Source organism: Rhincodon typus, chromosome 8, assembly GCF_021869965.1.
Source record: "Rhincodon typus isolate 14 chromosome 8, sRhiTyp1.1, whole genome shotgun sequence".
Lineage (NCBI taxonomy): Eukaryota > Metazoa > Chordata > Chondrichthyes > Orectolobiformes > Rhincodontidae > Rhincodon > Rhincodon typus.
In genome coordinates this window covers 2,148,056-2,162,306 of record NC_063339.1, presented here as the reverse complement: position 1 = coordinate 2,162,306, position 14,251 = coordinate 2,148,056, and the positions used below count along the sequence as shown (strand labels likewise).

Here is a 14,251-nt window from a genome sequence, read left to right as displayed (position 1 = left end):
CTTCCAGAATTGCTAACACCGCCTCCTTATGAACCTCAATCCCGTCTAGTCTAATAGACTGTATCTCAGTATTCTCCTCGACAACATTGTCTTTTTCCTGTGTGAATAGTGACGAAAAATATTCATTTAGCACCTCTCCTATCTCTTCGGACTCCACACACAACTTCCCACTACTGTCCTTGACCGGCCCCAATCTTACTCTAGTCATTCTTTTATTCCTGACTTACCTATAGAAAGCTTTAGGGTTTTCCTTGATCCTACCTGCTAAAGACTTCTCATGTCCCCTCCTGGCTCTTCTTAGCTCTCTCTTTAGGTCCTTCCTGGCTAACTTGTAACTCTCAAGCGCCCTAACTGAGCCTTCACGCCTCATCTCTCCGTAAGCCTCCTTCTTCCTCTTGACAAGAGATTCAACTTCTTTAGTAAACCACGGTTCCCTCGCTCGACCACTTCCTCCCTGCCTGACAGGTACATACTTCTCAAGGACACGCAGTAGGTGTTCCTTGAACAAGCTCCACATTTCAATTGTGCCCAGCCCCTGCAGTTTCCTTCTCCATCCTATGCATCCGAAATCTTGCCTCATCGCCTCATAATTGCCTTTCCCCCAGCTATAACTCTTGCCCTGCGGTATATACCGATCCCTTTCCATCGCTAAAGTAAACGTAACCGAATTGTGGTCACTATCACCAAAGTGCTCACCTACCTCCAAATCTAACACCTGGCCTGGTGTGACGGCGGAAGAGCGGGAGATGGGTCAGACCTGGTTGAGGGCCCTGTCGACAACAGAGCTGGGGAATCCTCGGTTGATGAGGAAGGTGGATATTTCAGAGGCTCCCTTGTCGAAGTTGGCCTCATCTGAACATATACGATGGAGATGGAGGAACTGACAGAATGGGATGGAGTCTTTACAGGAAGTGAGGTGTGAAGATGTATAGTCCAGGTAGCTGTGGGAGTCAGTGGGTTTGTAATGGATATTAGTGGCCAATCTATCCCCAGAAATGGAAACAGAAATGTCGAGGAAGGGAAGGGAAGAGTCAGAGATAGACCAGGTGAAAGTGAGGGCAGGGTGGAAATTGGAGGCAAAATTGATAAAGTTTTCCATTTCCAGACGAGAGAGGGAAGCAGCATCGATGATATCATCGATGTATCGGAGAAAGAGTTGTGGGTGGGGGCCGGAAAACGACCGGAACAAGAAATGTTCCACGTACCTCACGAAGAGACGACATAACTGGGGCCCATGCGGGTGCCCATGGCAACCCTTCTTACCTGAAGAAAATGAGAGGAGTTGAAAGAGAAGTTGTCGAGGATGAGGACAAGCTCAACCAAGTGGAGGAGGGTGGTGGTGGGTGGAGATGGTTCAGGTCTTTGCTCCAGGAAGAAGCGGAGAGCCCTAAGACCCTCCTGGTGGGGAATGGATGTGTAAAGGGATTGCACATCCATGGTAAAGAGGAGGTGGCTGGAGCCGGTAAACTGGAAGCTTTGAAACCGGCGTCAGGCGTCAGATGAATCATGGATGTATGTGGGTAGGGATTGGACCAGCGGGGAGAAGACTGAGTCAAGGTAGGGTCAAGGTCATTGAACCTGTGTGGTTTGTTCTGCAGATTGCTGGGAGTGGACAAGCTCATCTCCTATGCACTGAACGAGTGGCTGACTGACATCAGGAAAAATCAGCTGCCTGGTATTCTCGGCGGTGTGGGACCCATGCATTCCTTGGTGCAATTAGGTGAGTGTTGGCAATACAAATGATGCTGAACTGCTCATAATGTAGGACAGGGAATCATGGTTCCTTATCCCAGGGAGCTGACTATCTCCTGAGGTGGTCAATGTTGTCTGTTTTTAATTTACACCCCATGACGCTGAGGCAAGCCCTAACATTAGAGTAATAAATAGATTCAAACTCCAAACTAATCCCACAATATCAGTAGCCTAAGTGTTACTATTCACCAGAAATTGTACAGGAATAACCATATCAGTACTGTGGGCTATGAGAGCAGGTCAGAGGCTGGGAATTCTGTGGCAGGTAATCACCTCATGTCCACCATCTACAACGCACAAGGCAGGAGTGTGGTGGAATACTCACCACCAGTGTTTCCTCTCATTTTCTTAACAGCTGTGCAAGCTTCTGAGGAGCATACAGGTTGTATGCATTGCTCTCCCCTCGACAAGATGGGTGCAGCTCCAATAGCACTTGTGAGGCATGACAAAGGAGAGGCGATGGCCTAGTGGTATTATCGCTGGACTGTTAACCCAGAGACCCAGATAATGTTCTGGGGACCTGGGTTCGAATCCAGCCACGGCAGATGGTGGAATTTGAATTCAATAAAATATCTGGAATTAAGAATCTAATGATGACCATGAATCCATAATCGATTGTTGGAAAAACCCACCTGGTTCACTAATGTCTTTTAGGGAAGGGAACTGCCATCCTTACCTGGTCTGGCCTACATGTGACTCCAGACCCAGAGCAATGTGGTTGACTCTTAACTGCTGCCCTCTGGTCAATTCAAGATGGGCAGTAAATGCTGCCTAGCCAGTGATGCTGTCATCCTGTCAATGAATAAAGAAAAAAAAAGTCATCTAGAGCAAGCTGCTACGTTAACACACACCATTGCATTCTTTGGGCCAAGAAAACAGGGAAATGGTATTCAGTTAGAGAAGATGACCCATCACATGAAGCAATATAAATTTGCAAGGCAATTACATAATCTCCATTACTTTTTATGATCTGTTCGAAGCTGTACGATTGACAGCTAATCATACAGTGAGGCGATAGCCTGGTGGTGTTATCACTGGACTGTTAAACCAGAAACCCAGGTATTGTTCTGGGGACCTGGGTTCGAATCTCGCCATGGGAGATGATGGATTTGAATTAATTAAAAAATAACAATCTTGCATTAAGAATCTAATGATGACCATGAATCCATTGTTGATTGTCAGGAAAAACCCATCTGGTTCATTAATGCCCTTTTAAGGAAGGAAACTGCCATCCTTACCTGGTCTGGTCTACATGTGACTCCAGACCCACAGCAATGTGGTTGACTCTTAACTACCATATGGGATGGGCAATAAATGCTGGTCTAGCCAGTGATGTTATTATCCCATGAATGAATTTTTAAAAAATACAATGGATGGAGAGGGAATTTGGATTAATATTTTATGTCTGTGGAGCAGGAAGGAAATTTTAAACTCTGCAGTAAATGGGAAATGGTTACAGAATATTCAACCAGGTGACGTTTCCTTTTTTTGCTTAGTTCAGGGACTGAAGGACCTGGTCTGGCTGCCCATAGAGCAGTATCGTCGGGATGGACGCATCGTGAGAGGCCTCCAACGAGGAGCAGCCTCATTCGGAACCTCCACTGCTATGGCTGCCTTAGAGCTGACAAATCGCCTCGTACAGACCATACAGGTAATGTGGATTTCTTCCAACAGGAGAGTGTCTGTGGAAGTGGCCATCATTTGTCATCAGTCTGTCCAGTTTGCACTGGTATTCTATCTTGTGGATCATCTACTTGGTGAAGGAGTGAATTGTGTAATTTTTCTTCCTTCCTTCATTCATTCTTCAACAAGGGCATCACTGACAAAAATGGAGATTATTACACATTCGCAGCTGCCTTAAAATGAGTGTCTTGCTAGACACAGATCAGAGAGCAACTAGTGTCAGTTTGGAGTAATACATAGGCCAGATTGATTAAACAGGGTAGTTTGAAATAAAACACAGAATGCTGGAACATCTCAGCAAGTTGGACAGCATCTGTGGAGGGAGAAATGGAATTGACGTTTTGAGTCCTCTGACTTTTCTTCAGTACTGAAGGGGCATTAAAGTGATGTTTTTTATGTTATTCACCAAGGGCAAGGAGGAGCAAGTGGAACAGATTGTGAATGAGCCCAGAGCAAAAGGTGTAGGGCTAATGGTGGTAAATGAGCGATTGAGATGTAAGCTGTGTTAATGAGAGGTGTGACTAAGAGAAAATAGGCCAGCCCAGCCAACAGCAAAACAAGACATGAGTGTTGGGGGTGGATTAATCAAAATGGAGGACAGTGTTCATGGCCTGAAATTGGTGAACTTGATGTTGAATCCTGAAGGCTGTAAAATGCCTAAGCAGAAAATTAGGTGGTGTTCTTCCAGATTGCAGCCGAGATTTCCTCCTTTATAAAGGAACTGGTTGAGTTATTATAACAGTCTGACAACTTTATAGTCACTTTGACTTCAGCTTTTCATTTCCTCAAATTTTTGTACTGAATTAAAACTTTTATGAATTTTAAGCCAGGTTTTCAGTATTGCTACTGTAGGCCCCTGTACTATCAGTGGAATCCTTTATTGATTTTATATTTATTCAAATGTCCAGTTATTAAATGGGTATTTTTTAAATATTTTACACCCGTTGTCAACAATGTTGTCGAGGAGAATACTGAGATACAGGCTATTAGACAAGACGGGATTGAGGTTCATAAGGAGGCGGTGTTAGCAATTCTGGAAGGTGTGAAAATAGATAGGTCCCCTGGGCCGGATGGGATTTATCCTAGGATTCTCTGGGAAGCTAGAGAGGAGATTGCAGAGCCTTTGGCTTTGATCTTTATGTCGTCATTGTCTTCAGCAATAGTGCCAGAAGACTGGAGACTAGCAAATGTTGTCCCCTTGTTCAAGAAGGGGAGTAGAGACAACCCTGGTAATTATAGACCAGTGAGCCTTACTTCGGTTGTGGGTAAAGTGTTGGAAAGGATTATAAGAGATAGGATTTATAATCATCTAGAAAGGAATAATTTGATTAGGGATAGTCAACACGGTTTTGTGAAGGGTAGATCGTGCCTCACAAACCTTATTGAGTTCTTTGAGAAGGTGACCAAACAGGTGGATGAGGGTAAAGCGGTTGATGTGGTGTATATGGATTTCAGTAAAGCGTTTGGTAAGGTTCCCCACAGTAGACTGTTGCAGAAAATACGAAGGCATGGGATTGAGGGTGACTTAGCAGTTTGGATCAGAAATTGGCTAGCTGTAAGAAGACAGAGGGTGGTGGTTGATGGGAAATGTTCATCCTGGAGTTCAGTTACTAGTGGTGTACCTCAAGGATCTGTTTTGGGGCCACTGCTTTGTCATTTTTATAAATGACCTGGATGAGGGCGTAGAAGGATGGGTTAGTAAATTTGCGGATGACACCAAAGTCGGTGGAGTTGTGGATAGTGCGGAAGGATGTTGCAGGTTACAGAGGGACATAGATAAGCTGCAGAGCTGGGCTGAGAGGTGGCAAATGGAGTTTAATGCGGAAAAGTGTGAGGTGATTCACTTTGGAAGGAGTAACAGGAATACAGAGTACTGGGCTAATGGTAAGATTCTTGGTAGTGTGGATGAGCAGAGAGATCTCGGTGTCCATGTGCATAGATCCCTGAAAGTTGCCACCCAGGTTGATAGCGTTGTTAAGAAGGCGTATGGTGTGTTAGATTTTATTGGTAGAGGGATTGAGTTTCGGAGCCATGAGGTCATGTTGCAGCCGTACAAAACTCTGGTGCGGCCGCACTTGGAGTATTGCGTACAGTTCCGGTCACCGCATTATAGGAAGGACGTGGAAGCATTGGAAAGGGTGCAGAGGAGATTTACCAGGATGTTGCCTGGTATGGAGGGAAGGTCTTATGAGGAAAGGCTGAGGGACTTGAGGCTGTTTTCGTTAGAGAGAAGAAGGTTAAGAGGTGACTTAATAGAGACATACAAGATGATCAGAGGATTAGATAGGATGGACAGTGGGAGCCTTTTTCCTCGTATGGTGATGGCTAGCACGAGGGGACATAGCTTTAAATTGAGGGGTGATAGATATAGGACAGATGTCAGAGGTAGGTTCTTTACTCAGAGAGTAGTAAGGGCGTGGAATGCCCTGCCTGCAAAAATAGTAGACTCGCCAGCTTTAAGGGCATTTAAATGGTCATTGGATAAACATATGGATGATAATGGATTAGTTTAGGTTAGATGGGCTTCAAATTGGTTTCACAGGTCGGCGCAACATCGAGGGCCGAAGGGCCTGTACTGTTCTATGTTCTATGTATTGAGTAAAGCCAGTAGAGTAAGAGATTCTGTCTCTGATGGCACTTCTTTCCACAGAAGTGAGACATTTTGATTTGTTTAACACTGGACCTTGCTTGTCAGTTCTCAAAGCGTCCTTGTTTAGCTTGAGGTTCATAATTATCTTGCATAATTTTAGACAGTTAATTAAGCATGACAATTTAGTTATTGTAGCGTACAGAATTACAGACTTGATAACACGTTCATAATACTGACTCATGCGATGAGGGAGTTTATGAGGAGTGTTTGGACCAGTTGAGCCTTTATTTACTGAATAGGAGATGGATTTTAATGAAACATTGAAGATCCTGAAGGGATTTTGACAGGGCGGATGGTAAAAGGATATTTCCCATTGTGGGAGAGACTAGAACTAGGGACAATAATTTAAACATATGGGGCATTTAAATTGGACATGAAGAAATTGTTTCCCTGAGGGTTGAGAGTCTGTGGAACTCTTTTATTCATTCACAGGATGTGGGCATCACTGGCTAGCCCAGCATTTATTGCCCATCCCTAATTGCCCAGAGGGCAGTTAAGTGTCAACCACATTACTATGGGTCTGGAGTCACATGTAGGCCAGACCAGAATGGAAGTTTCCTTCTCTAAAGGATATTAGTGAACCAGATGGGTTTTTCCCCCAACAATCAACAATCAGATGGGACTGGCCTAATGCTTTAGCCACCAGTTTCTGTGAAATACAAACTGAGAGCAGACAAAGTGCCAGACCAGTGAGGTTTTGTTTTTCAGTATGACATCATTCTTGTAGTGCTGCGAATTTCCCTCCATGAGCTTTGAAATCAATCACATGCCAACACCTACACATGGCCTTATTAAAATAACTCTGTTGTCATTTGTAACAGCAAAGCACCTTTATAATATGTCTGAAAACTAACTACACCTGCTGTTATCTCAAAACATTCACATTAAAACTATGTACAAACTGGGCAAACAGCCCTGCATCTGGAAACTGATGTGCAGAACCTCCCAATTATGAACAATCAATGACCCAGAGCATTCACATTACAACACCCCGAAGTAAACAAAAACTTCTGCCTGTCCTTTGCTGTCTCAGAAACAAGTTTTCAGTATCTAATCCTTGCTGACATTTACCTTGTTTGGTATTTTATACTACCTGATGGCCATTGAACATAGAACAACGGAGGCTTCTGGTTAATATCCTGGTAAATAATCAGCTATGTTACCAGTGATTTTATCTTTCACTGTCTTTGTGATCTTTGCTCTTCATGAACGTTAGCTTCATTTTTTCCTGAAGTATCATGATTGTGAATGTTCTGCAGTGAGTAACTCACCTGATTACCCACAGCTTGCCAATAGCCCACAAGGCATAAGTCAGGAGTGGAATGGAATACTCCCCATTTGCCTGGATGAGTGTAACTCCAATACCACTCAATGCGATTGACATAATCCAGGACAAACCAGCCCACTTGATTGGCACAAACATCCACTCCCTCCACCAAACCCGTGACCACTTCCATCTAAAAGGCCAAGGGCAGCAGATACATTGATCACTACCATCTGCAAATCCCTCTCCAAGCCACTCACTGTCCTGACTTGGAAATATTTCATCGTTCCTTCAGTGTTATTGAGTCAAAATCCTGGAATTCCCTCCCTAAAGGCATTGTGAGTCAACCTACAGCACTTGGACTGCGGCAGTTCAAGAAGAGAGCTCACCACCAGCTTCTTGAGGGCATCCAGGGATGGGTTCAGGCACAGCCAGTGACATGCACAACCTATGAATTAATGAAAAAATTACTTTAACTACAGTACTCAAATTATTTTAAAAGCCTAATCTTTACACGTGTCCTCCAATATTATCCTTCAGATGAGCATCCATGCAAATACTTGTGCCATCACTAAGACAAACTCTTTCCATTTCTGTAACATTGTTTTACTTGGCCCCTGCATTAGCTCATCTGTTGCTGAAACCCTCAGCCATGCCATTGTCACCTCCAGACATGACCATTCCAACACACTCCTGGTTGTTTTCCCACATGCTGCTGTTCTTAAATTCAAGCTCATCAAAGATTCTGCTGCCTGTGTCAAGTTTCTCTCAAATTCTACAGACCCAGTATCCCTGTGCTCCCTGATCGGCATCAGTTTCAGCTTAAGCAAACTCTCAATTTGCAACCTTGTTTTTAAGTCTCTCCAACCTGCTACCCCTTTAATCTTCTCCAGTCCTACGATATTCTGATATTGCCGTCCATGATTTTTGGCCTGTTAAGTATTCCCAGTTATATTTAATGTGTTATTGTTGGCCATGCCTTCAACATCTTGGGCCTAAGCTCAGGAATTCTCTCCCTCAACCCCTCTCCCTCACTACTTGTCTCTCCCCTAATGGACACTTCTTAAAAATCTTTCTTTAACCAACCTTTACGTAATGGATGACTTAAGAACATTCTTTGTCCCCACCTCTGGGTTGAGTGACCTGGGTTCAAGTCCTACTTGCTCTCCCTGGCCATGCAATGCTATCTCTTAACAGGTTGACGAAAGAAACGAATACTTTCTAACAAATGCTTTATAGTGCTCTGTGAAGTATCTTGATGAGTTTTATTCCATTAAAATCGCTGTAGTTTTAGAAATAGAAGAGGCCCTTCAGCTCATCAAGTCTATACCACCAAATATATTCTGTACACAAGTCCTACTTTCCCATACTAGGCCTTGAATGTTACGACACTTCAAATACTCATCCAAGTACTTTTTAAAGGTTGTAAGGTTCCTCTCCTCAACTATCCTCCCAGACAGTGCATTCCAAATTCCCACCACCCTCTGGGTGAAAAAGTTTTTCCCCAAACCCTGTCAAAACCTCCTGCCTTTCACTTTAAAACTATGCCCCCTTGTTACTGACCTTTCAACTGAGGGAAACGGCTACTTTTTATTCACCCTGTCCATGCCCCTCAACTTTATACACCTCTGTCAGGTTCCCCCTCAATCTTCTGTGCACCAATTAAAACAACTCAAGCCTATCCAGCCTCTCTTCATCGCTGAAAAGCTCCATCCCCGGCAGCATCCTGGTGAATCTTCCCTGTGGCCCCTCCACTGCAATCACGTCCTTCCTATAGTGTCATGACAACAACTGCACACAGTAGTCCAGCTATGGCCTAACTAAAGTTCAGTACAGTTCCAAAATGACCTCCCTATTCTTATAATCCATGCATGATAAAAGTCAGTGTCCAAATATGCCTCCTTTTCTACCCTGTTAACTTGTCCTTCCACCTGAAGGGATCTGTGGACAAACACTCATTCTTCTTCTGAGCTTCCTAGAGTATTGCAATCCATTGAGTACTCTCTTGTCTTATTCCTTCTTCCAAAGTGCATCATCTCACATTTGTCAGGGTTTAATTATCTTGCACTGATTTGCCCATCTGACCGAACCATTTATATCCTACTGTAACCTAACACCTTCCTCACTGTCAACCACCTGGCCAATCTTTGTGTCATTCGCAAACTTGCTAGTCTAGTCCCATCGTGGAAGTCTCATCTCAGCCTTGTGTAGCAGTTCTTGCCCGATTTTCTAACGTATCCTGAACCCAGGAGCCATTAATTGATGAGCTTTTACTTTTTCTTCTTATTTATGATTTCTATCATTAATTTAGGCACGATGGTATGGCAAGTTATAAAACTTTTCACTGTATTTTCTTTTTGAAAAGAGGTGACAATAAATTGCTACTGTGTTCTATGATCATCCCCACCACATTCTCATTAATATCCTTTATGAATATGGCAAACAATAACGGACCTAGCAGTGATCCTTGTGGTACACCACTGCGCACCGGGCTCCGGGCCTTGAATGGAGGTGAGGGGGGAGGTATCGGGGAGGTGTAGCACTTCCTGCAGTTGCAGGAAAAGGTGCTGGGGGTGGAGGGGTTAGTGAGAGTGTGGAGCGGATGAGGGAGTCACAGAGAGAGCGGTCCCTACGAAAGGCAGATGGTTGGGGGGTGGAGGGAAATATCTCTTTGGTTGTGGGGTTGGATTGTAGGTGGTGGAAAGTGGTGGAAGATGGTATGTTGGATATGGAGGTTAGTGGGGTGATAGGTGAGGACCAGGGGGATTCTGTCTTTATTTTTATTGGGGGGAGGGGACATCAGGGCAGAGGTGCAGGAAATGCAAGAGATGTGGTTGAGGGCATTTTCGATCACCGGAGGGGTGGTGTTACAGTATTTTTGATCACCGGAGGGGGGATGTTACGGTCATTTTTGATCACAGAGGGGAGTTTTTGCTATCTGAGATGATTGAAACTGGTGTTTTTTAAAACTTTCGCAGGCAGCAGCAGAGACAGCCTATGACATGGTTTCCCCAGGCCCAACTACACACAGTTTGATGCGGACCAAACATATCTCTCAACACCGATTGGCCCATCAACCTGTCGATCTGCGGGAAGGAGTCGCTAAGGCATATGACGTAGTGAAAGAGGTGAATGATGGTGTTTTCTGGATTATTCAGTAATCTGCATAAAGTCTCTAAAAGATCTCATGGTATCACCCAGAGCAATAGCTGCACACATTGTAATAAAATGGATAATATTATAGTCAGAAAATCCCTTTCTTTTTACTTCAGTGCCATATCTCAAAAGTGTGTTAGGCTGAACTGCCCTGTCAGAGAACAATCACTAGCTCAACACATCCCTCAATCCCACTGACACATCAACTCACCACAACCCTCAATCCCACTGATGCACCGATTCACCACATCCCTCAATTCCTCCCTCTGACATCCCTCCCGTCCACCCACCTTCTCTCCATGTCCCTATCAATATTTCCTCAATCCCTCTCACCCATATACCTCAATCTCACTGACCTATCTTCTTCACATTTCTTGTTTTATACATTTGCAGGATGTGGGTATGGTTATGAGCATTTATTGCCCATCCCTAACTGCTCTCTGGGCAATTAAGAGCCAACCACAGAGCTGTGGTCTGAAGTCACATGTAGGCCAGACCAGGTAAGGATGGCAGATTACCTTCCCTAATTAGTGAGCCAGATGGTTTTATTTTGTGAACAACAGTCAACAGCAGTATATGGCTGCTATTAAGTTTGCTTCTTGTTGAATCCAAGTTCTGTAATGGTAGGATTTGAACCCATGTCCCCATAACATTAGCCTGGAGTTTACGCTGTCAATCCCATGAAGGTCTCTGGTTAGACAGGGTCAATACCATGGAATATTTCAGCAAGAACCATCTCTTGGTTTGATGTGATTTTGTGTTTTATGTGCAGGGGTTCACGGACACAGCTCACCTGATCTACGAGACTGCGGCGCGGGAGCATGAGCAGAGGGGTATGACTGGGGCAGTAGGAGGTGTCTTGCGGCAAATCCCACCAGCAGTGGTGAAGCCACTAATCGTTGCAACGGAAGCCACCTCCAATGTCCTAGGTGGGATGCGAAACCAGATTCAGCCAGATGCCCGTCAGGAAGAGTCCCAGAAGTGGCGTCTTGGCGACCAGTAATTGTCAAAGCAAATATCAGCTTCCCGGGAAAGGACAGAAATCTTCATGAAGCTTTGAACTCCTGATGCTGGGAACCAACCGGGATTCACTGCGCAATACACTTTCCTGCCTGTATATTTTGGTCTCATTATTTCGTGAGTTAAAAATACTATAGACAGTATCCATCAGGTGAGCTGCAGCTTTAAATAATTTGACTGACCTGATGCTGCGTAGAATATTCCCCGATTTATTTTAGAGATGGCATGAAGATATATTTTTGAAAAACAGAAGCTTGAATAGTGTGACTGCCTCAGCGAGGATTCTGCTGCTCATCTCAGTTTGGCAAGGTCATGGGATCGAAACCATTGTTGTTTGGATACACTGCAGATTGTAAACCCACCAGCTGAGAGTAATCTTGTAGCTTTCTAGTTCCATCGTCTCCGAACCAAGGGCGCTAATCATTCTCTCATCCTGACTGAGATAACTTGTAATTGACAAGCCCACCTAACCCCCTGAAACCCTGAACTTACTACAAAAGCCAGCAACTTTCCATGGTACCAAGCCCATTGTCAAGCCCTTAATGACTAAACATAGTCTACATTCTCTCGATATGCATTGCTTAATCAGCTTTTGGACACACTTGACAATTTCTTGCACACTTGACAATTTCTTGCAGAGACCTTTGCCTCAAGTAACTTAGGTTAATTCAAAGGGGTGTAGTACATTCCTGGTTTTTATTTCCTTTCAAGTGGGTCAGCCTAATATTCTGTGCCCCAGTTGTGCAGTGACAGGACAGCTCCAGCGCATTGAAAGGATAAGTATCAGAAGCCACTTGGCTTGTGCAGCTGTGCTATCAATAGAAGCTTGGCTCCAGGTTACCTGAACATCCTCTTGCATGAGAAATAGTTTCAGCTTTTGAGAACATTGTAAAAGGATATGTTTAATTTGGAGGTGGAAGGGGTTGGCGAGGAGGGACATATGACTGTCCAATACCTATTCAGTGCAAAACATGCTGGTTCTTTTGCTGCAATATTGCATCCCCAATATTCTGCAAGAATTATCTTCAGTCAGCTGTGGAAATGTTTCTTCCCCCAGACTATCGAAGAAAACAGACACTGTGCCATTTTGATTTATTGTATCCCAAGGCTTCATTCATAACTGACTATGCAACCAATTAAATCCAATAATTCTGGAAATGTATTTAAAAGTTTATTCCCCCCTCCACTAGAACAAATCTGAGCAAATTCCTGCAATATAAGCAGCTGAAAGTGAACTTGGCAGAGTTTTGGGGAGGGGTTTGACTTTCCTGTAAGAACTGGTGTAAATGATGCTGGTATTTCAGGGCGTTGACAAGATAAAACCTAATTTCAAATTCTTCTAATTTCAATGTAAAACCACATTGCATTAATAACCCACAGATGTCAGCAAGCTACGGGTATGTTGCTCCCACCCTTAGCTATTTACATTTGGATGAACTTCATTGAATGGAGACAATATAGCAGCCTAGTTATGAATGGGCTACCGCCAGGATACTCTGATGGATATTCCTTCACAACTACAGTGCAGAGACCACTTCCTGTTTTTCAACCTTACCATTTTGAGTGGGAGAGAGGAAGATTTTTTTCTATAATTATTTGATTTTTTTTGTCGGTGCTATCACTTTTCTTCAGCCAATGTTGAATTGAAAAGGAACAGTACATAAAATAGCACGTGGTCTGCAAAGCTTGCTACGTAGACCTGCACCTCCAACCTCAGAGGGGCCCTGGCTAAATTATTATTGTATTCAATGTACTCAGTCTCCCTCGCTCTTTATACCTGCTGTAAAAAATGAGGGCTGGTGTTTGAAAGAATAGATGCAACAATCTTACTGCCTATACTTGTGATCTTGAGTATTGTTTTTAAAAATTATTGGGCAAAAGCATAATATAGAAAGGAATATACAGACATCACAGGATAGGATTGTAAACCACCTCCTCATTCCCTGCTACAGAGAGAATTTTAAAAATATAGACAGTAAGAATTAGAAACATGACAAAATGCCCAAAACTTGTGTATAGTTCTTGCTTTTTGAAACTTGCACTTAAAAATTAAGTTCCTTGTAACATCACTTGTCTGTGGGTACAGCTGCACCATGCAGTAGGATTGTTACAATATTTTGTTGCTTTGTATAATTTAATTTTTTGTACAGCAGATTTAAAAACCTAGCTTTTGTGAGTTTATTTAGAATTCTGTTACTGTAACAAATGTACAAATTTTTTGAATAATATTGTTGATGTGGTTGTATCATAGCAGTTGTTAAGAAGGAATATACCATAGGCAATGAACTTAAAGGGAAAAGAAAATATGGTCTTGTGTATACAGTACGTGTATATTATTCTGCTTTGTCTGTCGGCTACCATGGTGACGGATTAAATTTAAAGTGCGTTGAATGACAGACGAATGCTTCAGTTTCTGGTACTCCTGCAAAATGTCACTTTTACTTACAGTCATAGATTTGATTTTTGTATATTGCTACAATGTCAACAACTTGTATTTATAAGCATATCTAACATGGTAAAAATGTCCCAAGACATTTTATTTCCATTCCTTTAAGCTGCTTCCCAAATATTCTCCAAGTGTTAAACAAACACAGAAATTGCTGGAAAAGCTCAGCAGGTCTGGCAACATTTGTGAAGAGAAGTCATAGTTAACGCTTCGGGTCTGGTGACCCTTCCTCAGAACTGATGGTAGCTAGGATGTAGAAGTTTTTATGTAGAAGATCGTG

The 14,251-nt window shown here is 43.3% G+C and overlaps 1 protein-coding gene across 1 annotated transcript; it reads left to right on the top strand.

Moving 5' to 3' along the window:
- The first annotated feature begins 1,549 nt into the window (after window positions 1–1,549).
- Window positions 1,550–13,921, top strand: LOC125483736 (autophagy-related protein 2 homolog B-like). Its single transcript, XM_048600274.1, has 4 exons — window positions 1,550–1,720; window positions 3,249–3,403; window positions 10,328–10,477; window positions 11,278–13,921. The coding sequence occupies exons 1-4, from the start codon at window positions 1,699–1,701 to the stop codon at window positions 11,506–11,508; spliced, it is 558 nt and encodes a 185-aa protein (XP_048456231.1). The 5' UTR covers window positions 1,550–1,698; the 3' UTR covers window positions 11,509–13,921.
- The last annotated feature ends 330 nt before the right edge of the window (window positions 13,922–14,251 follow it).